Below are 26,308 nucleotides of genomic sequence, written 5' to 3' on the forward strand. Positions count from 1 at the left end.
ACGGTGTGAGTGATCCGTACGGTAGGCGGGGCTAAGAACACTCGGTTCCTGTCCGAAAATACGCATCCATCCGATTCAACTAGAATGGGGCCTCAGTACATACGGTGCCGCTATGTATCAAATTATGGAGCATGATGCTATAACGCAGAAGAGAAGACTCGTCTTACCATCAATAGGCCTGCGCTTGACTGCATGGGCGGAATGTCTCGGACTGGCGATGGCGTCCTCGCTAAATACGGGTTGGGGATCGGTGCACTTTGCTGCATGAAGACGGATGATTACACTTAAATACACATTATACATATACAGACATGTAATGAGAGTTACTAGGTGGTATAAACACTGAGTATATTTAGGATTTATCAACTAAACATTGATTTATCTTTCTTTTCAACATTAGATCTTTATTTGAAATTTTATAGTAGAAGAAAAAAGTGTACAGAAGATAAAAAAAGGACAAAAAAGGGGTGACAAAGTAGTAAGGGGGGGGGGGGGGTAGGGGAACAGGTAATACAAAGGTGTAACACAAACACAACATGTCACAAACACATTGATTTGTCTTTTGACTGTTGTATTGTGAGGGTAGTAATATTGTTCTGAAGTTAATAGAAGATTGATAGGAATATTATATAATTTTCACAGTTGCCACGTGAGTAGCCTCAGAGTCCACGTCAGACCCGCGGCTGTCAGAGAGAGTAATGTATTACTATGAGATATGTGTTATAGATGGATGACAATTGTTTGTGTCATGGGCGGGAAAAGGGATGTGGCTTTCTGGAAGAGGGAGTGGTCTCATTTGGAGGAGGCGTGGTCTCACAGGACAATCCCCCAGGGGTCCCACAGATGTGGGCTTTCCTCGGAGATTGCCTCTTTGCATAACACAAGATAGAAAAACCTGGACTCCTAATGGGTTGTGGGACATGCTCACATAATGGTACAATGCTATAAATGCAAACCAGCTGTCCCTGGATACATGGAAGCAGGGGGCCAGACGGAGCCAAGTGTTCCTCCTCCAAATCAATGCATTTCCATGCTAGGTCTCAAGGTATACAGAGGTAATGGCTACAAGGGAAATATGTAAACCCCCCAATCATTCATAATCCCAGACATTTGTAATGATTGTGAAATAATTTCTGGAGACTTTAATACAACAACTCTACAAAATAACATACAAAAAAACCATACAAACACCGAAGGCGCTGGTCTATCTGGTGTCATGGCTGACCCCCTTAACTAGGACACCATATACAGCCTAAAAGTATACAGCAGATTACTTTATTACATTAACATTTGAATTTACACTATACAAAATAGTTTAAACATCATTATTAAGGCTATTAATGGTAATTACAATCACTGCTTGTACATTCTCAAAATACATTTTAATAAATAAATGTTTCAGTCCAATTAATCAGACTAGTCAATGTTAATTCTATAGTAGTTCTAAGCTCAGACATGTCCATGCCAATATACAGAGTTAGTAACTAATATACAGAGTTAGTAACTAATATACAGTTACTGCAATGCTGGTCCGGTCATTAATAGCTGTTGTCAGTAACTGCTAGACGCTATCTCTGCATCCACATAACTTGCTGAGGCCGCCAGTAATAACAATAGCACCAATGTCCTTACCAGTGCAAGCATGCAGTAGGGCGAGGATAGTGTCCCCAGCAAGCCGGATGAAACGCTCACTCTTCAGGTATCCTTGTAAATGATTACAGCGGACAAGCAGTGCCACTCCCAAAGCACAGTACTACAGTGGACAAGCAGTGCCACTCACACAGTACAGTACTAGGCATCTGTACTTTGAGACACTAATAATTTACAAGGACACCTATAACTAGTGAGCAGTATAGTGTTTTATGCTCAGACCTGGAATGCTATTGCATAAAGATTTGCACAAGGAGCATTGCTTAAGATTTGTTGGAGGAATGAACTACAATGATCTATGTATCTGGATGGTTCAAAGACAATTTCTGGTTCCACAGTCAATAGGTTCACATGAACTAGGATTATAAAAGGGACTGAATAATCTGACCAAGGCAAGACATGTAGAGGGAGAAGAGAAAAGGGCCTAGGACAGACCCTTGGCAGATGGGAACAGGAAAGGTGGTAGCAATATAAACAGAAGGAACGGTGGCTGTGTGTATGTTCCCTATGGACTCCAGAACGGCGTGACCGATTTTGATGAAATTTTCATCTTCAAATTAGCCCAGCGGGTGATCATGTGAAGTTTGGTAGCTATCGGATCAACAGAAATAGTTTTTTTTTTTTTTGGGGGGGGGGGGGGGGGGGTTGGCAATTAATTGATTACTCCACAAATGAGATTTCGTTCCCTCCGAACTTCTGTCAAATGCAACTGAATATTGAAGCAGTTGTCGACAAGGTATTCCCAAATCTAACCACCTACAAAAGTCCGAAGTCATCTGGCTATAGATAATTAGTGCTTCCCTTGCGAGGCCGGGGCGGGTCGCTAGTTAAAAAATTAAGCCAAACTGAGTGGAGGGTTTAGGGGAACAAGTGTTGGTCAAGAGTGTCAAAGGCTGCTGTATAGTCAAGGAGTATAAGAGTAGAGGTCTTGGTTTTGGATTTTGCAGAGAGGAGGTCAGTGGTGACCTTGGTTAGGGCAGTGTTTGCAGAATGAAGAGACTGAAAGCCAGGTTGGAGAGGATAATAGCGGGATTGGGTATAGAAATAGGGAATGAGGAGGTTTAATACACCACACACTCAAGGTTCTTGGAGATAAAGGGCAATAGGCACATGAGATGCTAGTTATCAAGGTAGTAGTGGGTCAAGTGTGGGTTACTCAATAATGGGGGTGAACAGGTCATGCTTGAAGTATACAGGTAAAGTTCCAGAGAAGACAGACAAGCTGGCCAGTTGGGCAATATGGAACATGATTCAGGGGGTGGGACTGGAGGAGGTCAGGTGGAATGTGGCCAAGCGGTCATGTGTAGAGTAGAGAGGAGGTAATGTCCTACAGTCCTGGAGACTGTAGTGAATGAGGAGTGGCAGTGTTGGTGGGGTCTGAAGATCTTGTGGTGGATGGTGAGGGGGAAGAGCGGATAAAAGTGTGTGAGGGGTGTGTTACTCACTTCTATAATTCCGGTGTTTAGTGGCAATCGATGAATTCCAATTCTTAATTCTATAAAAAAAAAGCAAAGCAGAATCTTTGTATATAATCATTTAAATACACACAATTATCCCAACTGAATTTCTATCGCTCATGGTTTTCTCAAGCCCAAAATTGACCCCTTGACTCCTCTTCATTACACTGCCTCCGCCAATGATGTAGAAAGAAGATAGAAAATATTACTGTGGGACGACTGAGGGTGAATGGGTTGTCTTACTGAGCTTCAGGAACAGCCTAAGGAACTTCAGCTTGGCCAGCAGCCCCATCTCCTCAGTCTTTTCTCTGGGTGTAATGAGGATGAGATCATCAGCCCAAGCAGCAATACTGGGCTGAGCCTGTAGGATCCGGGTCTTCTCCTGGTCACTGCTGTCTATGAGATCATCAATCACCACTGCCACATTCTCCTTCCCTGCATGCACACAGAAGGTATGTGAAGTCTGTGGTAGTGATCTAATTACATTATTATTATCATCCATTATTTATATGGTGCCACAAAGGATCCACGGTGCCCAATTACAAAGTACATAAACAAATAAGCAAAACAGTGACTTACAGCTGAATACACTAGAGAACAAGTACAGGGCACATAACCATAGCTGCATCAGCAGATGGTGATGGGAACATGTGGGAGCTGTAGTGCCTGCTGGGATTGCCACCATCACCAAGGTAGGGACACCAGGAAGAGAAAATGCTGTAAGCCACTGATGGTAGGGTGGTCAGGGGCCCGAGCCTGTTACAGATTTTGGCTGAATATGAGCTACAAAATTGGTGGTGAGGAAAGGGGGAGGGGAGTTCTCTATAGCCTAGGGTGGCTGGAACCAGGCCCTGGGGACATCTGTACCTGGCACTACTGGGGACTGGCACTACTGGGGATATAATATGTCATTGGCACTACTGGGGACATTGGGGCAGATGTATTAAACCAGTGGTAGCCAACTTCAGTCCTTGAGAGCTAACAGTTCACATTTTCCAGACCACCTAGCTTCTGCACAGGTGCACTCATTACCCACTAACACATTTTAAAAGATCCACAGGTGGAGCTAATTACTTCACTTGTGATTCTGTAAGGAGATCTGGAAAACATTAACTGTTGGTAGCTCTCGAGGACTGGAGTTTGCTACCCCAGTATTAAGCCAAAGACATAAACTGGAGATAAAGTGGAAGGAGATAACACACCAGCCAATCAACTCCCAACTGGTATATTTCAAACACAGCTGATTGGCTGGTGCTTTATCTCCTTTTACCTTATCTCCACAATCTATTCTCCAGGCTTAATACATCTGCCCCAATATATGTAACTGGCACTACTGGTGACATCTCTAACTGGCACTACTGGGACATCTGTAACTGGCATTACTGGGGAAATCTGTAACTGGCACCTCTGGGAACATTATATGTAACTGGTACCACTGGGAACATCTGTAGCTGGCACTACTGGGAACATATGTAACTGGCATTACTGGGGAAATCTGTAACTGGCATTACTGGGGACATGATATGTAACTGGCACTACTGTGGACATCTGTAACTGGCATTACTGGGGACATCTGTAACTGGCATTACTGGGGACATGATAAGTAACTGGTACTACTGGGGACATGATATGTAACTGGTACTACTGGGAACATCTGTTGCTGGCATTACTGGGGACATCTGTAACTGGCATTACTGGGGACATGATATGTAACTGGCACTACTGTGGACATCTGTAACTGGCACTACTGGGTACATGATATGTAACTGGTACTAAATATGTGCAAGAGCATTCAAATTCAGTGCCTCTGGTAGTACACAAACCTTGTTTCATGAACAAATAAAATATATTTGTGTGTATTTCATGTTTTATGTGGTTATACAACATAAATGCATTTTGTGATCACACATAGGGTCCCATCCTCAAGATACCTCATTGATATATAAAACTATTCTGAAATATAGGCCCTTATTCTGATCGGTGCGGATATATCCGCGTGCGTTCGGCCCGCCGATGTTTTGTGTCTGCGCATGTGCAGAGGCGTCTCTGCGCATGTGCGAGCGGGGCGTACGGCCAAATCCCGCATGATATGTGAACACTCCGAACAGGGGGTGGAGAGGGGCGTGAAGGGCTATTTGGGCTCATTACCATATGTATACGCCCCGCGTTTCATGGGAGTTCCCATGAAAACGCTGGGCGTACGTATGGTAATGCGGCCATGACGCACGTGTAGGGGGCGGACATATGACATCGCCGGATGTCAGCTGCCCGCCCAGATCCCTGCTTTTGCACGGAAAAATGTCCGTGTGGTCTGAGGTTGCGGGTGCTGGTGGAGCATTCGGTCCTGCATTCGATGGTCTGCGACCATCGAATGATGGGGGAGGTTCCCTTAGATGGAGGAGGCGTATTCCGTGAAAAATACACGTGCGGTCCGTTCGGACAGCTTCTTACCGCATACGGACGGAGTTGGCGATCCGTATGGAAGGCGGGGTTTCGCACGCACGGTCCTGGCTGCATAATCGGCTCCGGCCGCACCGATCAGAATAAGGGCCATAGTTATCAAAAATGATTCTGGTCCCGAGCATTTTGGGCAAGGGATACTCAACTTGCAATGATTTTAATTTATACCCCTTTGAGACCGCAAAATGCAGGGTCGCACCAGGACTTTGGAAACGGTTCAGTCCTGCATTTTGGTCTCTTCAGATGACTTCAGCGAATCAGCAATATTGCTGGTTCGCTGACGTCATCCCGGGGTGCTGCAGAGTGGCGGAGTGTCATCGGGTGCGGTGGAGGTGGCAACGCTTAGAGCTGGCGCTGCTCCAAGCACTGCTTCCTCCATTGGTGTGAACGGGACCCGATTAACCGGTTGACATAGCAAAGCAACACGCAACGAACTAGTAAGAGCCCATCTTTTTTGTATTTTCTTACTGCCATGTTGCTACCGGTTTGCTGGACCCGGTAACCCCTTTCACTTCGCACCAACTACTGGGTCGAACCAGAAAGAAACCGTCATGAACCAGGTTGCGATGTGAAAGGAGTAATAGTCAAGGATGATACACATTGGTATCAATCTTATACAGATGGAGGCTCTGTGTTTCCGCCAGCGCTCCATCAGCTGGTATCTGGAGGATGACGAGCGCCGGGAGACGTCGGCAGGGTGGGCGGATGTGGACACGTGTCCATTGCCGTGAATGGGGCACACGAGCATCTCTGACATGCGCGCACCCCATTCGGTGGATGGCGAAGGCTGGCGGGTGGTGATTGGCACGCCAGAAGCCGTCCAATTGAACGGCAGCTAAAAATTAATTATTCATAATTAATTGTTTTTATTCAGTTAAAAATTATTATAAAAAACTTTTCTGACCCCTACTGTAATTACAAGTTCAAAAACTAATTTCCAATGTATTTTACACCTCAAATTTATATGGCACAAATAATTCAACACATTTTAGAGCATCTTACAGAGCATCACCTAGAAATGATCACATTATTGTCCAAATTATGCCAATGAATGATTATTTTACTAAGTGAATGGATGATTATTCATTGGGAGAGGAGCGCGAAAGGTTCTGCATTCTCCAAATTTTGACCTTAAAATAAATATTGGCTATCCCAAATCACATGACAGTTGTTGACATTTGATAGCCAATAAGATCCTGGGTACTTGTGTATTTTGGCCGGGCTCCCGATGTCCGTCGTACGATGAACGTATCGCATCGCATGCCATGTACCCGATGGCATGCGATGCGACGCGATTTTGACCCCCTATACGATAAAAAATCGTATAAGCACCCTAAAGGGTGCTTACAATGTTAAATGCACCCCCACGCCACCCCCCCACTATAAACGTGAACCCGAAGCGTGACGAGCGCAGCGAGCCCGCGAGGGGCGGCGGTACGCGTCCTACGACCTTTTCATACCCCCACTATCCACGTCGGCGTGGCGTTGAGAATAGAATAGTGTGGCGAGCGCAGCGAGCCACCAAGCCCGAAGCGTGGCGAGCGCAGTGAGCCCTGCGAGGGGACGCGGATACCTTCACAGGTAAACGCGTCCCTTCGCGGGCTTCACAGGTATCCGCGTCCCCTCGCGGGGCTCGCTGCGCTCGCCACGCTTCGGGCTCGGTGGCTCGCTGCGCTCGCCACACTATTCTATTCTCAACTCCACACCGACGTGGATAGTGGGGGTATGAAAAGGTCGTAGGACGCGTACCGCCGCCCCTCGCGGGCTCGCTGCGCTCGCCACGCTTCGGGTTCACGTTTATAGTGGGGGGGTGGCGTGGGGGTGCATTTAACATTGTAAGCACCCATTAGGGTGATTAACATTGTATAAGCACCCATTAGGGTGCTTATACAATGTTTAATCGCATCGCATCGTATGGCATACAATTTCAAAATTGTATGCCATTGTGCACTATCGTACGATATCGCGTCGCAAACCATCGTATATGTTATGGTATGCGATGCGATGGGCCCGCCAAAATTCACAAGTACCAGATCCTGCTTTGAAATCAGAGTAATGCCCCCCATACACGGTCCGTTTTGACGGTCCGTTTTGTACTTTTATAGTACACATCGCATCGCTTCGCATTGCTTGTGCATGCACTGTGCATGCACTGTGCATGCAATGCGATGTAAACCAAGTACAAAAAGTATGTGCAGCACATACTTTTTGTACCGTACGATGAGATGCGTGAGAGCGCGCATCTCATAGTACAGAACGGACGGTCCGGGAACGGACCGTCTATGGGCACCTTAAATCAAAGTAAATCAGAACCAGCACATCTCTAAAAAGCAGCATTAATCCTCATTGAGACTTATGTTCATTTACAGTATCGTGGGCTTTCATATTGAATAACTAAAAGTTGCCAGTGATGGTGTTAACCAATTTTTGGCCAAATTATGGCTAATTGAATCAGCTTCCATGCCTGTGTACTATGTTATTATATCAAGGTTAATTACTACACATATAAAACACATTAAGTACTATGGGGCACCCTAACCTTTCATTATAACCTGCTCTACCCTCTTCCATCGTTAAATCATTCCATAAATAGTCTACCAGGGTGAGATGTACTAAGCTTTAAAAAGTGATAAAATGGAGAGTGATAAACCACTAACCAATCAGCTCAGTCATTTTTCAAGCCCAGACTGTGACATGGCAGATGGCAGTTAGCTGATTGGCTGGGGGTTTATCACACTCCATATTATCTCTTTTCAAGCTTAGTACATCTGGCCCTCAGTGAGAAGCTGAATAGTCACAAGCTTCATCATGAAGACCAGCCTATGTGACCACAGACGTTGCTTGTGTGTCCCTTACCAAGAACTGTCCACAGATACTTGAGTTCATTGTCATAGAGCGAGTCGGTGACGTCAGTGACGTTGACCCTGCCTCTGTTCTTGGTGTGATACAGGATCCCATAGGTGCATACAGATGCGTCCTTAGTGAACTGCTGGAATTTATCGTTGGAGATAATAACGGGTTTGACCTCTAGATTGTGTTCCTTGAAGTCCTCAGAAGTGAGCAGAGCCACCAGCCAGGAGTAGTCTCGTTCTTCTGATCTGGAGAAAAGTCCCACTTTCAGTTTTTTTCTAACTGACCCCTGGCGTGTAAAAATCAAACAAAAATAAATAAGTATTCTGCAGTGTCTCCTCTTTATAACACACACCTATAATGTTCTGAGAATGGTCTCATACATAAAGTGACCTAGAATTACCTACAGTGAGTACCTGGGGGGTGGAAGAACAGAGAGGATGGAACAAGGAGTAGTGGGAAGTAAACATTATACCATACACCATTAGTGTTCCCGCTAGGCTGTTTTAGCGGGGCGCTACGCCCTGCCCATTTTTTAAAGGGCAAAATGCGCCCTGCCCCTCTAGCAGCGCCCCGCTAAAACAGCCTGGTGCCTGCCCAACTCCTTGCACGGGGAAGCCCAGCGCCGCCTTAGACGGTGATGCCCAGAGCTTCCCCGGCATCAACGCACCTTCCCCCTATGGTGACAGCATCTTCGGCGCGGCCGGGCCCGCCCCCCTTTCGTGGCGCCGGCGGCCCGGCCCGCCCACTTTCGTGACGCCGGTGGCCCGGCCCGCCCATTTTAGTAACGCCGGCGGCCCGGCCCGCCCACTTTCGTGATGCCGGCGGCCCGGCCCGCCCACTTTCGTGACGCCGGCGGTCAACGACCGCCCACAAGTGTGCCGTCGGTGGCCCCGGACCGCCCCCCCCGGCGCCCTGCCCGGCACAATTTCTAGAGTGAACACTACACCATAATACCTATTACATATATTACCACATGCCATAATGCCCATTACACATTATGCCACACACCGTAATGCTCATCGCATATTAGGGGGTTAAAAAGCATGTTGCCATGGGATTAACCTGCTCTGCCAGGTGTTACATGCTCTGCCAGGGGTTACATGCTCTGCCAGGGGTTAACATGCTAGTTGCCATGGATTTACATGCTCTGCCATGGGTTTCATGCTTTGCCAGGGGTTAGCATGCTCGTTGTCATGGAGTTACAGTACATGCTCTGCCAGGGGTTACATGCTGAATTCCAGAGTCAGATCTCAGCCCCAGCAGCATGCAGGGAGGCAGCAGACACAGAGCAACCAGCCACCCACCTTCCACCTTGGAATACAGTGACCTGGACATAGGTGGGGAAGCAGGTCTGGGACTGCTGGGCTGGAGATGGGAATGTAGGGAGCGGGGCGAGCTGGATTCTGCGGAGTGGGTGGTACTCCCCCGGGAGGTGGCCTCTCTCTGACCCAGTTCCTCCCAGCACCCAGGGACTACCTACTCTAAGTATCCTCCTTTTGCCGAGCCATGGTAAATTCCCAAGTCATGTGGCAGGCCCTGAAGTCGGAGAGTGGAACAATGCTCAGAAGGACCTCTGTGATGCTGCTACCCCCACGTCTTTTTTTTTTTTTCTAATCCTTTTTATTCAATTTCTCATGCATTTAAAAACAATACATAAACATTTTCTCATTACATATACATAAGACATTTCATATACATATATAACAATTCACTTACTTAACAATACATACACCTTGCCCATTCCCCACCCTCCCCTTCTTCTGTTCCCGTACCCCTCTAGCAGCTATCTATTACCTCCCCCAGTACCTTTTAGGCCCTACTACCCCTGCATCTCTTTTAACTAAATGGGTTCCGATGTCTAGCTTTCCTCCTCCTGCACCTACTTCAACTTAAAGTTTCGTATCGTTTTTTTTTTTTTTTTTTTTTTTTACTAGCTTGGCCTTGTATTAGAGTATTCCGCCTGTTATGACCCTGGTTCTAGGTTTGGCTGGATATGATAATCACCCAGTGCATCTTAATGTAGTTTATTTCTAACTTAATATATATATATACATTGCTCCTAAACAACACTCTATACATATACCTCTTTCTTCCCCTTTATATAATAATTTTTTTTTTTTTTCCGCCCCCCCCCCCCCCCCCCCCCTCCTTAAACCTTACTTGTGTATATGTGTAAGTGCTTTTGCATCTATTACTGTACACTCTATATAGGTCTTCCTTTGCCTATTTATGTGATGCTATTATTATAAATTATATTATTATTTATCCATTTATTCCATTCTTTATTAAATTTATTTATCGTATTCCTGTGGGTGTGTATATATTTTTCGTGTATAACTGTGTATTCAACCAGCCTTTTCCAACCTTCAAATTCAGGGCCCTTGTCTGCCAGCCAAGTCCTGGCAATCATAACCTTGGCCAAGGCACACAGATTACTAATAAGGGAATGATCCTCCCTTGCTATATTCTCTTCCCCCATCATGCTCAATAAACAGCCTCTGGGCGTCAAACTCTCACCATTGACCCCCAAATCGACTAAAGCTTGTTTTATCTTTTCCCAGAAATCCTGCACTACTGGGCACTCCCAGATCAGGTGGTAGAATGAGCCCTCCGCTCTTTGACATTTCGGGCACTTATCCGAGGCCCTTCCCCCAAACTTCCTCAGTCTTGTCATTGTTAGATATGCCCTGTGTATCACAAATAATTGTACCTGTTGTACTCTGGTTGAATTTGTCATTTTCATTATTGAAGAAAGTGCTTTAGCCCATTCATCCCTTGTAATCGGGCCTATATCATTCTCCCATTTCTCTCTCAGGGGGCCCAGGTCTCCCTCATCCGTCTGCATTAGTTGCTTATATGTCCTTGACGTCAATTTTGATTTGTTTACCGATTTAAGCAGTTTTTTGATAGGGGATATCCCGAACTCTGGGGCATTTCCCAGGAACTGGGACTCCAACGCACTTCTTAGTTGAAGATATCTATAGAAGTGCGTTGTAGGCACTGCAAACTCCTCCTGTAATTGCCCAAATAGTTTAAATATTCCCCCCTCATAGAGCTGACTCAGCATGGTTACCCCATAATGTTCCCATACCCTCGGAATTTGCAGGTACCTTAATTCTTTCATTCCCTGAGGGTCATTTAAGGGATGTTCTAAGTCAACTTCAGTAACTTTCATCAACTTATTTGTTTCTCTCCATACTTTCACTGCCTGTATCACTACTGGCGCATCCCCCTTCTTCACCCGCCCCTTTAATAATTTATGCAAAGGTGAGGTCCCTCTCTCACTCTGTGCTACCAACGCCCGTGCCCCCTCATTCACACAATTAGGGCCCAACCAATCTGTAAGCTGTGTCAATTGACTTGCCATATAATATAGTTTAAAATTCGGCAGCGCCAGTCCCCCCTCGTCCCTTTCTCTCATCAATGTCTGTAAACAGATCTTAGGGCGCGCATTATTCCAAATAAAAGTAGAGAGCATACTATTTATCGTTCTGAAGAAGGTGTCTGGCACATATTGTGGGGCCTGTTGCAATACATACAAAAACTTGGGGAGCACAATCATTTTTATCATATTTACTCTGCCTGTACTGGTTAATGGTAGTTTCTGCCATATTTTAATTTTTTTGTTTAGGTAGGATATTAATGGATCCAGATTCAGCGTCTTAAACTCGGCGGGGTCACGGGATATCCATATCCCCAGATACTTAAATGATTGCACCCACCTAAGTGGCGTATCGACTAATGGGGTTCCGGAATCCCCCGGTCTCACCGCCAAGACGCTGGATTTGTTCCAGTTCACTCTAAACCCAGAGTGATCCCCAAATCTCCTGATCTCCTCCATTACTTTTGGGCCTGCCCTCTCACCGTTGGCCAGAAATAATAGTAAATCATCTGCGTATAGTGCCACTGTATCTATTTTAGGACCCGTCTTAAATCCCACTATGTCTGGGTGTCCTCGTAACATACAAGCCAGTGGCTCAATAGCCAGTGCAAACAGGGATGGAGATAAAGGGCATCCTTGTCTCGTCCCCCTATGAAGTACAAATGAATTTGACACGTGCCCATTTATAGCCATTCTAGCTCTTGGAGCTGCATAGAGCATCTGTACCCATTTTATAAACCTTGGGCCAATCCCCATTACGCGCATTACCTCCCATAGGTACTGCCACTCGATAGCGTCAAACGCTTTGACCGCGTCGAGTGACATCACCACTGGGAGGGAATCCGTCGCATGTGACATTTGCAAATGAGTGCACAATTTACGCAGGTTAATTGATGTTGATTTACCTGGCATGAAACCGGTTTGGTCGGTGTGAACCACTTTGCAAATGTGTTTGTTTAGTCTTGCTGCCAGAACCTTGGCAACAATTTTTGCTTCTGTGACAATGAGCGAGATTGGTCTATATGACTCCAAAAGCAACGGGTCTTTTTCTGCTTTCAACAAAACAATTATTTTCGCTTCGGACATTGAGTCAGGGAACCTATCGTTATTATAACTTGCATTAAATGTCTCCAATAATCTAGGAGCCAATATTTCTGAATATCGTTTATAAATTTCGGCTGGAATGCCGTCTATGCCAGGGGATTTCCCAGCTGGAAGTTGCCAATTGCCAGTTTTAGTTCTTGCAGGTTGAGTGGTTCTTCTAGCTCATCCCTTGCATCCTGCGGTAAAGTAGGAATATCTATTCTTCTCAGTAGCTCTCTGGTTTCACTCTGACTGTGTTTTGATCTGGACTCATAAATTCCCTTAAAATAATCCCTGAAGGTGTTCACTATTTCCATGTTTTCATGTAGGACCCTGCCAACCGTATCCTTAATTTTTATAATGGTACTTGGGGGGCTATCTACCTGGGCTAAATTTGCCAGGAATCTTCCAGTTCTGTCTGAGGTCGCATACTTAATCTGGGAGCTATGAAGCATCAAACTAGAATTCTCCTCCTTTAGGGAATTAAGCCATCTCTCCTGTGCCTCTAACCATTCCACCTTTGACGCATCATCTCCCACTGCTATATACTGTTTTTCCCGCTCTTCGCATTTCTCCTCTAGCTCCAGGATCCTAGCTCTGCTAACCCTTTTTAGCTCACTAATGTCTTTTTTTAAGCCACCCCTCATAAACGCCTTAAAGCTATCCCAGACCATCCCAGCTGACGCTGTGCCCTTGTTTATCTCCCAGTATTCCAGCCATTCCTCCTTTCTCTTTTCATCATCCCCAAGTTTACTCAACCACCTTGCGTCGAACTTCCAAAAAGAGTTCTCTCTGCCCCTATGTTCCCTCAATTCCAGCATAACTGGGGAGTGATCTGATATTCCTCTATTTTTATATTCTGTTTTTACTACACTGGGCATCAATCTGGTAGATAACAACATTAGGTCAATTCTTGAGAAAGCCTGGAAGGAGGCAGAAAAGCAGGAAAACTGTACAGTGTCTGGATTTCTCTCTCTCCATGAGTCAACCAGACCCATACTTTTAACAAAAGTGTCAAATCCTCTATTGCTTCTACCACCCCCTGCTGGCGATCTACTCCACCTATCACGTTGGATATCCAGTATGTTATTAAAGTCACCCGTGCAAATGACTGGGACATCTGGTGCAGTCATCATAAATTCCAGTGCTTTTTTCAGAACTTCATAGGTAAATGGTGGTGGAATATAGACCGCCAGCAGGAGCAGTGGTTTCGCATTTATTACACAATCTAGGAAAATATATCGCCCCAGGGGGTCTATCCAATTCCGGTTACACACAAAAGGAAGGGTTTTCTTAACCAATACTGATACCCCCCTAGATGACGTAGTGAACGGGGCATGATATGTCCAGCCCACCCATGGCCTGTTCAAAGATCTTATTGTACTACCTGCTAGGTGGGTTTCCATCAAGCATGTTACGTCGGCATTGTATTGCTTAATTTGTTTCATACCCAACGATCTTTTAATTTTGTTATTTATGCCCCTAATATTCCACGATACAATTACTACCATTCTAGGTTACCTTCTATCTCCTGTACCTTTATGGTTCCCCCTCTTAGTAAGAGATACCCCTTAAACCAGGGCAGACCCTGCTTCCCTCTATTCCTCCTCCTCCCAGACAGATTATCCACCAGATCGCGGGATATGGCGAGCTCCTCTACCTCCCTTAGGCCTGGAATCATCCCGACGTCAAGACCAAGGGTAGGCATAGCAGACGCATAAAAAACATATATAACAAAAATCATAATCCCTATAGGAAAAAACAGTACATTCGAAATAACACCTACAACAGTAGGTATTTAAGACCCCATAGGGCTCCTGACCCAACTGGGCCCGTGCAGGTCTCGCAGTTATTAAACTCCAAAATAAGAGCTTTATCAACCAGTTGACTATCAACTGCGTGCCTCCACGGCCCACGAGGGACAGAGAGACCAACCAGTATTATAGGGCGTACCAATGAACACATTCCAAAGTGGTAAGAGGGACCAGCCTATTGGGGTGACCCACTTTCATCCGATTAATCGGCACGGTAGTCCAGCAAAGGTTATTGGGCAGTCCTGGGCAAGTACATACAACATCTACACATACAACTTCCCTTCCCCTCTCCCTCCCCCCCACCCCCCACCCTGTATACCAAACCCCCCACGGCATACTTGATCCCTTACAAAAAGAAAATCCCATCCCTTGAGGCTCCTACTTTCTTTGGCTCACCATAAGGCGGTGAGCCCCCTGGACCCATTTTAATGCATTTTAATATTGCTTATGCATTGCTGGTGGCCAACTGATGCGCCCCCGGTACCCATTTATCTATCCAGGCCGCGGCTTCATTAGCGGTCTGGAAGAAAAAGGTTTCCCCCTCAGCCATTATTCTTAATTTTGCCGGAAAGACCATTGAGTATTTAACCCCCTTTTCCCGAAGTCTTTTTTTGACCTCGATGAATTTCGCCCTGTCTTTCTGTATTTCTACAGCAAAATCCGGGAAGATTGAAATTCTTGCCCCGTTATGTTCTAACGGGCCTTTCAGCCTTGCTAGGCGGAGTACTGTGTCCCGATCCTGAAAGTTTAGAAATTTCATAATGACAGTTCGTGGCGGGGCTCCCGGGGGTAAAGGCCTGAAGGGGACCCTATGGGCTCTTTCGATCATAAAAACCTTTGAAAAGGAATCACTGCCAAGCTTCCCCTTTAACCACTCTTCCATAAATGAAATTGCATCTGCCCCCTCCTCTCGCTCAGGAAGCCCGACCAGCCTCACATTGTTCCTCCGCAGTCTACCCTCCATGTCAGACATTTTATGTTTAATGTCCCGCACCTGGTCTGACAGAACATTGACTTTAGACACCAAGATGTTATTGCTGTCTTCTAGGTTGGAGACCCGCATTTCAGCCTCTTTTATCTGGTCTTTGACCTCCTTTATATCTTGTTTCATAGAACTTATATCTGATTGGATATCCCCCATTTTCTCTGTTAAGCGCTGCTCACTACCATTAATGGCCTCCAGTAGTTGTTGTAGCGTAATCTCGGGAGGGCCCTGAGATCCCTGAGGGCTTTTCCCCTTTGTAGGGGTATTCTGGGGTGTTGCGGCTGGGGATTGCGCACTGCTATTTGTTTGCAACCGGGCATATCTTTCTAACCGGGCTGCTGCGGCTGCATTTCCAGTTTTTCCCATGATTATGCACTTTCCTTCTATGGGAAAAAAGAAAATGTCCCGGGAGGGCAAAAAAAAAAAAAAAAAAAAAAAAATCCGAGACAAAGGCCAGGGAGGAGGGGGGATTCCAACACAAGAGTTTAGGGGTCTACTTCTTCTACGTCTTCTGCCTGCACACCATTATACAGTCACCACAGCAGATCTTTATACACGTTTATTAGAGGCTAGCAGGCAATTTATATCCCACAAACTAGCAGAACTTCTCCTACGTCTTCTGCCTGCACACCAATATACAGTCACCACAGCAGGTCTTTATACACGTTTGTTAGAGGCTAGCAGGCAATTTATATCCCACAAACTAGCAGAACTTCTCCTACGTCTTCTGCCTGCACACCATTATACAGTCACCACAGCAGGTCTTTATACACGTTTGTTAGAGGCTAGCAGGCAATTTATATCCCACAAACTAGCAGAACTTCTCCTACGTCTTCTGCCTGCACACCAATATACAGTCACAATAGCAGGGCTTATAAGCGTTTCTTAGAGGCTAGAAGGCAGATTATATCCCACGAACTGGCAGAATATCTCAGCACTTGTATAATAAATAATGTTTTTTGCCTTTACCTCTTCCTGGTGTGTCTTTCAAGCTCTCCTCATGGCAGGCAGTCTCTCCACAGGAAAGGCACTCAGTTTCAATCGCCAGGGTAGGTATGCCAGCAGTTCACCCTTTTCTCAGTTAGTTGTGTGGGGTAATGGGAAGCTCCTCTCACTCCTTTCCACTTTCACTGCCCAGTCAGGGTATACTGGGGGGCTGGCACGGCTATTGGAGGGATGCCGGCAGTGTGTGCTTTTCACCTTTCTCCCTTTTTTTTCTTTTTTAATATCCCGCTCGACGGGGTGAGAGCGCGAGCTCACACTCCCTCTCCTGCTGTTGCGCCTGGGGAGTTAGCGGGGCTGCGAGGGAGACCACACAATCTTCCTCTCCCTCCTCGTGTCTGGCTTGCCGGGTGGGACGGCGCTGACTCGCCGCGTCACTCTCCCCCGACTGCCGCGTCACCGCCGCGTCACGCTGGCACACGCTGTCCTCTTTTCCTCTCCGTCCCGCAGCGCCTCCTCAGCCGCAGCAGCCCAGCACTCGGACGGGTATGTAATCACACACTCCGGAGCTCAGGGGGCGGGGAAGTCACCGGCTCGGCGACCTTACATGCCTCACAGGATGGAAGTCCAAGGAGCTCTCTCCCTTCGCTACCTCACTCCCGCCTCGCCGTGGCCACGCCTCTGCTACCCCCACGTCTGCCCACATCCGCACTCCCAATGCCCCTGCTGAACAGCTGACTCCGGCACACTCAGAACCGGTGTACTCCCCACAATTTTTTTTAAAACTGTGTGTCCAGACCAGGTCGCCCCTGACAGGCCTGGGCCCGGGTAAACTGTACCTGGTCCGTCACCCCCCCCCCCCCCCCCCCTCTTGGCACCCCTGCATACTACACTTGGTTGTCATTGTTCTTTGCTTGATTTACCAGGGAAATTGACAATAATCTCTTCTGGATAGAAATGTTGCAGAAACATGAATGACATGGAAATTACGGATTACATTATTGGGGAATGGGTAAATAACCAGAACCGGACCGAATGCCAGAACTACTGGACAGGCTCCATTCATCAAACTCTGCCATTCCGGAGCTTGTGTTGTCCCAACCGGGTGGTGCCTGTCCGAGGTTGTCCAGTCCAGTGGGGATGCCTGTGACACCTGTCACCAGGGAGATGGAGAGATTATGGCCACAGTGTATGGTCAGAGCATGTAGTATAACCTGGAACGGTCCAGGCTGTATTCTCCCCTTCTTCATCTTCCTGGTGTCACTGGACTGCACACTACAAGCTCCAGAATGCAGTGTTTGACGAATGGAGCCTGTCCGTTCCGGTTCTGGTTTTTAGTTAGTTCCACATTATTGTGCTTGCCTAGGGACACCTTAAGGCAGTGGTTCCCAAACTATGTGCTGTGGCACCCTGGGGTGCCCCAGGACACTTGCAGGGGTGCCGTGTCCAATGCAATAGGCAAAACCAGTGCTAATGGCTGCCAATCATAACAGTTATGAATCCTGTCCCTCTCCAGATAACAACCTAAGGGCCAGGTGTATCAAGCTTTAGAAAGTGATAAAATGGAGAGTGATAAACAGCCAGCCAATCAGCTCCTACCTGTCATGTTGCAGGCTGTGTTTGAAAAAATGTCAGATAGGAGCTGATTGGATGGTCGTTTATCACTCTCCCCTTTATCACGTTTTAAAGCTTGATACATCTGGCCCTAAGTGTGACACAATTTAATTAATTAATTTTTTTTTTCTAAATATCTGAATAAGAAACTTTTGGGCTATGGACGCAGTGAAGAAATTTCTGATACCCTTGGGCACCATGATCAATAAAGTTTGGGCACCAGAGCCTTAAGGCATTACAGGACTCTGGACAAGTGATGGTGAAGATGGCATGTACGGGGCATCACCATACTTGGAGCAGGACAAGCAGCAAAAGTTATTGGAGATCACAGAAGACCCGGCAGACTGCACATTCCCAGCAAGTCCATCCCAGTTATTCCTTAATTCATGGATCTGGGCCAAAAAGTGCTGAGCGCCATCAGTGACATCTCCCCTGCACAAATGTATCCGCATGTTATTATCACCGCTGCAGAAGATTATCACTGTGGTTATTGTGTAGCATATGGGCCCCTAATTAGTTGTACCAAGTCCTCTTGCCTTCGGCAAGATGCTTCAACCCACTAACGCTGTGTCCGGAACACTTTACCAATCCCAGTCGTACTCCATGTAGATGACAGCGTATGAAAAAGTTAAAAAAATGTAAAAAATTGTGAAAAACTAATATTGGCCATATGCTGTGTTGATTATTATGTTGTGTCATCCTTATGACCATGTCCACCTAATACAGGTCAAACAATAGTGTTTTACATACAGATTGTTGATGTTATTACCGGTGGTGGCTCCGGAGTTAGGGATGCAGCACAGTCCAAAGTTCAAATAGGGGAGCCCCACCCACCGACAATGTGTCAGTTTAAGGTGACAGTTGGTAGCAGTGGGTGTGGCTCCCTTATTTGAACTTTGGACTGGGCTGCAGCCTCCCCTCTGGAGCCGCCACTGGTTCTTACTGTTGGATGGATACCATTGTTACTGAGGCTCAGGCCCTTCTGATATACAGTACTGTACATATACATACAGATGTAGCCCCTCTCAACTATCTTCCTCAGGTCGTGGCTCAGCATGGCTATCCTATTGTTCTCAGCGGCAATACAATACATGGAACAATACAGTAGGGGATTAGCAGAGTAGTCCTATTACTCACTTAATCCTATTAATGTGCTAGATGAGGAGGGTTCCATCTGTGTGTAGGCAATTATGATTCAACCTTGCTATGGAATTTCAGGTACTTCATTATATGAACAATGCAACAAAATATTACAATACTGACATGACTCAGATAAAGTAACGATGCGCTCAAATAAAGTACATGCGTACCAAAATCACATCTGCAATCACGGATTAATAAATGTGACGATTGTTTGGATTACTGTTAAATGTGAAGATTGTTTGGATTACTGTTAAATGTGAAGATTGTTTGGATTACTGTTACACTGTGACCTGGCAATTCACAAATAAGCCACTGAAAATAACAGTTCTATATATATCTGCATGCTATTTTGTAGCTAGAACCTGTTCTCAGTCAGGGGGGTACATTTACATAACTCCCCTTCCAGGGGGGACAAAATGTTCTGCTCCTGGACATCCTTGCCAGTTGCAGTTGCAGAGGTGAGACTGCACCACTGTCGCAAATTCAAATAGGGGAGCTACACCTGCCAGTGAGTCCGGACTGTGGTGTTTGGGGCGGCAATAGGTGGGGCTCCCCTATCTGAATATTGGACTGTGCTGCAGCCCTGTAACTCTGCAACTGCCACTGGCAGGGAAGTCCAGAAACAGAGCATCTTGTCCCTCCTGGAATGGGTCATTTTGCGAGGTATGCATTTTCTAAAGCTTCTATAAATGAAGAGACAATGTTGCCCAAAGCAATCAATCAGATTCTGTCTATTATTTCTCTGTAGCATCCTAGAACATAATAGATACAATCTATTGGTTGCTACGGGCAACAGCACCTCTTTACATTGTTTGAAGCTGTAGTTAATTTCCCCGTGAGAGTCCAGACTCTGCTGGGTTAATATATCGTCCTTCTAACAGGTACAATATAGATAATAGGATCCGGTTCAGGGTTATAGAGAACAATTTCTCACAATGTAGTGTATAGTGCGATGAGTACAGTGATAACATTGTGGTATGTGGTTCTAAAGGTCATTTGGTAATCAGCAGTTATGTGTGCAGGTATGTACACTGCCCGTGCAAAGTAGGTACACGCCTCACATCCATAGCATGGCATTTACACTGCCCGTGCAAAGTAGGTACACGCCTGACATCCTTAGCATGGCATTTACACTGCCCGTGCAAAGTAGGTACACGCCTGACATCCTTAGCATGGCATTTACACTGCCCGTGCAAAGTAGGTACACACCTGACATCCTAAGCATGGTATTTACACTGTCTGTGCAAAGTAGGTACACGCCTGACATCCTTAGCATGGCATTTACACTGCCTGTGCAAAGTAGGTACACGCCTAACCTCCTTAGCATGGCATTTACACTGCCCGTGCAAAGTAGGTACACGCCTGACATCCTTAGCATGGCATTTACACTGCCCGTGCAAAGTAGGTACACGCCTGACATCCTTAGCATGGCATTTACACTGCCCGTGCAAAGTAGGTACACGCCTGACATCCTTAGCATGGCATTTACACTGCCCGTGCAAAGTAGGTACACACCTGACATCCTAAGCATGGTATTTACACTGCCCCTGCAAAGTAGGTACACGCCTGACATTCTTAGCATGGTATTTACACTGCCTGTGCAAAGTAGGTACACGCCTAACCTCCTTAGCATGGCATTTACACTGCCCGTGCAAAGTAGGTACACGCCTGACATCCTTAGCATGGCATTTACACTGCCCGTGCAAAGTAGGTACACGCCTGACATCCTTAGCATGGCATTTACACTGCCCGTGCAAAGTAGGTACACGCCTGACATCCTTAGCATGGCATTTACACTGCCCGTGCAAAGTAGGTACACGCCTGACATCCTTAGCATGGCATTTACACTGCCCGTGCAAAGTAGGTACACGCCTGACATCCTTAGCATGGCATTTACACTGCCCGTGCAAAGTAGGTACACGCCTGACATCCTTAGCATGGCATTTAGACTGCCCGTGCAAAGTAGGTACACGCCTGACATCCTTAGCATGGCATTTACACTGCCCGTGCAAAGTAGGTACACGCCTGACATCCTTAGCATGGCATTTACACTGCCCGTGCAAAGTAGGTACACGCCTGACATCCTTAGCATGGCATTTACACTGCCCGTGCAAAGTAGGTACACGCCTGACATCCTTAGCATGGCATTTAGACTGCCCGTGCAAAGTAGGTACACGCCTGACATCCTTAGCATGGCATTTACACTGCCCGTGCAAAGTAGGTACACGCCTGACATCCTTAGCATGGCATTTACACTGCCCGTGCAAAGTAGGTACACGCCTGACATCCTTAGCATGGCATTTACACTGCCCGTGCAAAGTAGGTACACGCCTGACATCCTTAGCGTGGCATTTACACTGCCCGTGCAAAGTAGGTACACGCCTGACATCCTTACCGTGGCATTTACACTGCCCGTGCACAGTAGGTACACGCCTGACATCCTTAGCGTGGCATTTACACTGCCCGTGCAAAGTAGGTACACGCCTGACATCCTTAGCATGGCATTTACACTGCCCGTGCAAAGTAGGTACACGCCTGACATCCTTAGCATGGCATTTACACTGCCCGTGCAAAGTAGGTACACGCCTGACATCCTTAGCATGGCATTTACACTGCCCGTGCAAAGTAGGTACACGCCTGACATCCTTAGCATGGCATTTACACTGCCCGTGCAAAGTAGGTACGCGCCTGACATCCTTAGCATGGCATTTACACTGCCCGTGCAAAGTAGGTACACGCCTGACATCCTTACCGTGGCATTTACACTGCCCGTGCACAGTAGGTACACGCCTGACATCCTTAGCGTGGCATTTACACTGCCCGTGCAAAGTAGGTACACGCCTGACATCCTTAGCATGGCATTTACACTGCCCGTGCAAAGTAGGTACACACCTGACATCCTTAGCGTGGCATTTACACTGCCCGTGCAAAGTAGGTACACGCCTGACATCCTTAGCTTGGCATTTACACTGCCCGTGCAAAGTAGGTACACGCCTGACATCCTTAGCATGGCATTTACACTGCCCGTGCAAAGTAGGTACACACCTGACATCCTTAGCATGGCATTTACACTGCCCGTGCAAAGTAGGTACACACCTGACATCCTTAGCATGGCATTTACACTGCCCGTGCAAAGTAGGTACATGCCTGACATCCTTAGCGTGGTATTTACACTGCCCGTGCAAAGTAGGTACACGCCTGACATCCTTAGCGTGGCATTTACACTGCCCGTGCAAAGTAGGTACACGCCTGACATCCTTAGCATGGCATTTACACTGCCCGTGCAAAGTAGGTACACGCCTGACATCCTTAGCATGGCATTTACACTGCCCGTGCAAAGTAGGTACACACCTGACATCCTTAGCATGGCATTTACACTGCCCGTGCAAAGTAGGTACACGCCTGACATCCTTAGCATGGCATTTACACTGCCCGTGCAAAGTAGGTACACGCCTGACATCCTTAGCGTGGCATTTACACTGCCCGTGCAAAGTAGGTACACACCTGACATCCTTAGCATGGTATTTACACTGCCCGTGCAAAGTAGGTACCTGCCTGACATCCTTAGCATGGCATTTACACTACCCGTGCAAAGTAGGTACACGCCTGACATCCTTAGCATGGCATTTACACTGCCCGTGCAAAGTAGGTACACGCCTGACATCCTTAGCATGGCATTTACACTGCCCGTGCAAAGTAGGTACACGCCTGACAACCTTAGCATGGTATTTACACTGCCCGTGCAAAGTAGGTACACACCTGACATCCTTAGCATGGCATTTACACTGCCCGTGCAAAGTAGGTACACACCTGACATCCTTAGCATGGTATTTACACTGCCCGTGCAAAGTAGGTACACGCCTAACCTCCTTAGCATGGCATTTACACTGCCCGTGCAAAGTAGGTATACGCCTAACCTCCTTAGCATGGCATTTACACTGCCCGTGCAAAGTAGGTACACACCTGACATCCTTAGCATGGCATTTACACTGCCCGTGCAAAGTAGGTACACGCCTGACATCCTTAGCATGGCATTTACACTGCCCGTGCAAAGTAGGTACACGCCTGACATCCTTAGCATGGCATTTACACTGCCCGTGCAAAGTAGGTACACGCCTGACATCCTTAGCATGGCATTTACACTGCCCGTGCAATGTAGGTACACGCCTGACATCCTTAGCATGGTATTTACACTGCCCGTGCAATGTAGGTACACGCCTGACATCCTTAGCATGACATTTACACTGCCCGTGCAAAGTAGGTACACGCCTGACATCCTTAGCATGGCATTTACACTGCCCGTGCAAAGTAGGTACACACCTGACATCCTTAGCATGGTATTTACACTGCCCGTGCAAAGTAGGTACATGCCTGACATCCTTAGCATGGCATTTACACTGCCCGTGCAAAGTAGGTACACGCCTGACATCCTTAGCATGGCATTTACACTGCCCGTGCAAAGTAGGTACACGCCTGACATCCTTAGCATGGCATTTACACTGCCCGTGCAAAGTAGGTACACGCCTGACATCCTTAGCATGGCATTTACACTGCCCGTGCAAAGTAGGTACACACCTGACATCCTTAGCATGGCATTTACACTGCCCGTGCAAAGTAGGTACACGCCTGACATCCATAGCATGGCATTTACACTGCGCGTGTAAAGTAGGTACACGCCTGACATCCTTAGCATGGCATTTACACTGCCCGTGCAAAGTAGGTACACACCAGACATCCTTAGCATGGCATTTACACTGCCCGTGCAAAGTAGGTACACGCCTGACATCCTTAGCGTGGCATTTACACTGCCCGTGCAAAGTAGGTTTCACAACTGACATCCTTAGCATGGTATTTACACTGCCCGTGCAAAGTAGGTACACGCCTGACATCCTTAGCATGGCATTTACACTGCCCGTGCAAAGTAGGTACACACCTGACATCCTTAGCATGGTATTTACACTGCCCGTGCAAAGTAGGTACATGCCTGACATCCTTAGCATGGCATTTACACTGCCCGTGCAAAGTAGGTACACACCTGACATCCTTAGCATGGCATTTACACGGCGAGTGCAAAGTAGGTACACGCCTGACATCCTTAGCATGGCATTTACACTGCCTGTGCAAAGTAGGTACACGCCTGACATCCTTAGCATGGCATTTACACTGCGCGTGCAAAGTAGGTACATGCCTGACACCCTTAGCATGGCATTTACACTGCCCGTGCAAAGTAGGTACACGCCTGACATCCTTAGCATGGCATTTACACTGCCCGTGCAAAGTAGGTACATGCCTGACATCCTTAGCATGGCATTTACACTGCCTGTGCAAAGTAGGTACATGCCTGACATCCTTAGCATGGCATTTACACTGCGCGTGCAAAGTAGGTACATGCCTGACACCCTTAGCATGGCATTTACACTGCCCGTGCAAAGTAGGTACACGCCTGACATCCTTAGCATGGCATTTACACTGCCCGTGCAAAGTAGGTACACGCCTGACATCCTTAGCATGGCATTTACACTGCCCGTGCAAAGTAGGTACACGCCTGACATCCTTAGCATGGCATTTACACTGCCCGTGCAAAGTAGGTACAAGCCTGACATCCTTAGCATGGCATTTACACTGCGCGTGCAAAGTAGGTACACGCCTGACATCCTTAGCATGGCATTTACACTGCCCGTGCAAAGTAGGTACACGCCTGACATCCTTAGCGTGGCATTTACACTGCCCGTGCAAAGTAGGTACACGCCTGACATCCTTAGCATGGCATTTAGACTGCCCGTGCAAAGTAGGTACACGCCTGACATCCTTAGCATGGCATTTACACTGCGCGTGCAAAGTAGGTACACGCCTGACATCCTTAGCATGGCATTTACACTGCCCGTGCAAAGTAGGTACACGCCTGACATCCTTAACATGGCCTTTACACTGCCCGTGCAAAGTAGGTACACGCCTGACATTCTTAGCATGGCATTTACACTGCCCGTGCAAAGTAGGTACACGCCTGACATCCTTAGCATGGCATTTACACTGCCCGTGCAAAGTAGGTACACGCCTGACATCCTTATCAGGGCATTTACACTGCCTGTGCAATGTAGGTACACGCCTGACATCCTTAGCATGGCATTTATAGGGGCGATGCAGCACGGAAGTTTGCCCAGTTACACCAGGGTTGCCGACTTGCAAAAAATCCTCTCCGGGAGAAGCCTGGAGAGGAATCTTTCATTACGAGTTTGGGGGGGAGGGGGGGGGCTTAACGGGGACGTCATTAAGCCCCCCCCCCCCCTATTACGGCAAATAGCCGAAATAACTGATCTCCATGGAGGGGGCGGGGCTAAAATGACACGATTGTGCCATTTTAGCCCCGCCCCCTCCTCTGAGACCCGCGGATTGTGGCATTTAAATGCCGCGATCGGGGGGGCTCAGTGGGGGTCCCCCTGATTCCGGGAGGGTTGCCCACCCTTCCGGGGGCCGGGAGGGGGGACCCAATTTTCGGGAGACTCCCGCAAATTCCGGGAGGGTCGGCAACCCTGAGTTACATACTGTATGTAGGAATTCATTAACACAGACCAAAATACCCAGATGTTATGTACAAAGCAGGCTCCCGCAGAGCTTACAATCATTTTGCTATTTATTTATTCAGCCTGCTATCTATATTCAGTAATTACACCTTTACAGCCAGGTATCAACCTTCAAAAAGTGATAACATGGGGAGTGAGATCATTTATATTTTATATTGCACAATTTTATTTCTATGTTACAGATATCCATGTACGGTATAGTCTCTTACCTGCCGGACACTGTCAGCACGGGAACCTGTGGAGAGACAAGAATAAATGACAGCAATGTAGTGTACACTGGGGCATGAGAAGCAAACAACGATTCTAGTGCAAAAGTAATACAAATAAAGTGCTAGGTTATGCTG

General features: G+C 47.0%; 1 protein-coding gene across 4 annotated transcripts in view; it reads right to left on the reverse strand.

Annotated features, from left to right (window-relative positions):
- Positions 1 to 26,308, reverse strand: part of LOC146019749 (uncharacterized) — a 95,144-nt gene that overhangs the window by 5,210 nt on the left and 63,626 nt on the right. For all 4 annotated transcript variants that reach the window (XM_083152280.1, XM_083152277.1, XM_083152278.1 and 1 more), the window contains 5 exons: positions 26,174 to 26,199; positions 8,424 to 8,706; positions 3,351 to 3,542; positions 3,096 to 3,145; positions 168 to 260 (listed from right to left, as the gene is read on the reverse strand). In XM_083152280.1, the coding sequence (XP_083008406.1) occupies positions 168 to 260; positions 3,096 to 3,145; positions 3,351 to 3,542; positions 8,424 to 8,706; positions 26,174 to 26,199 (644 nt within the window). The remainder of the gene's footprint in view (positions 1 to 167; positions 261 to 3,095; positions 3,146 to 3,350; positions 3,543 to 8,423; positions 8,707 to 26,173; positions 26,200 to 26,308) is intronic.

The sequence above is a fragment of the Crinia signifera genome, chromosome 7 (assembly GCF_055691185.1).
Source record: "Crinia signifera chromosome 7, ASM5569118v1, whole genome shotgun sequence".
NCBI lineage: Eukaryota > Metazoa > Chordata > Amphibia > Anura > Myobatrachidae > Crinia > Crinia signifera.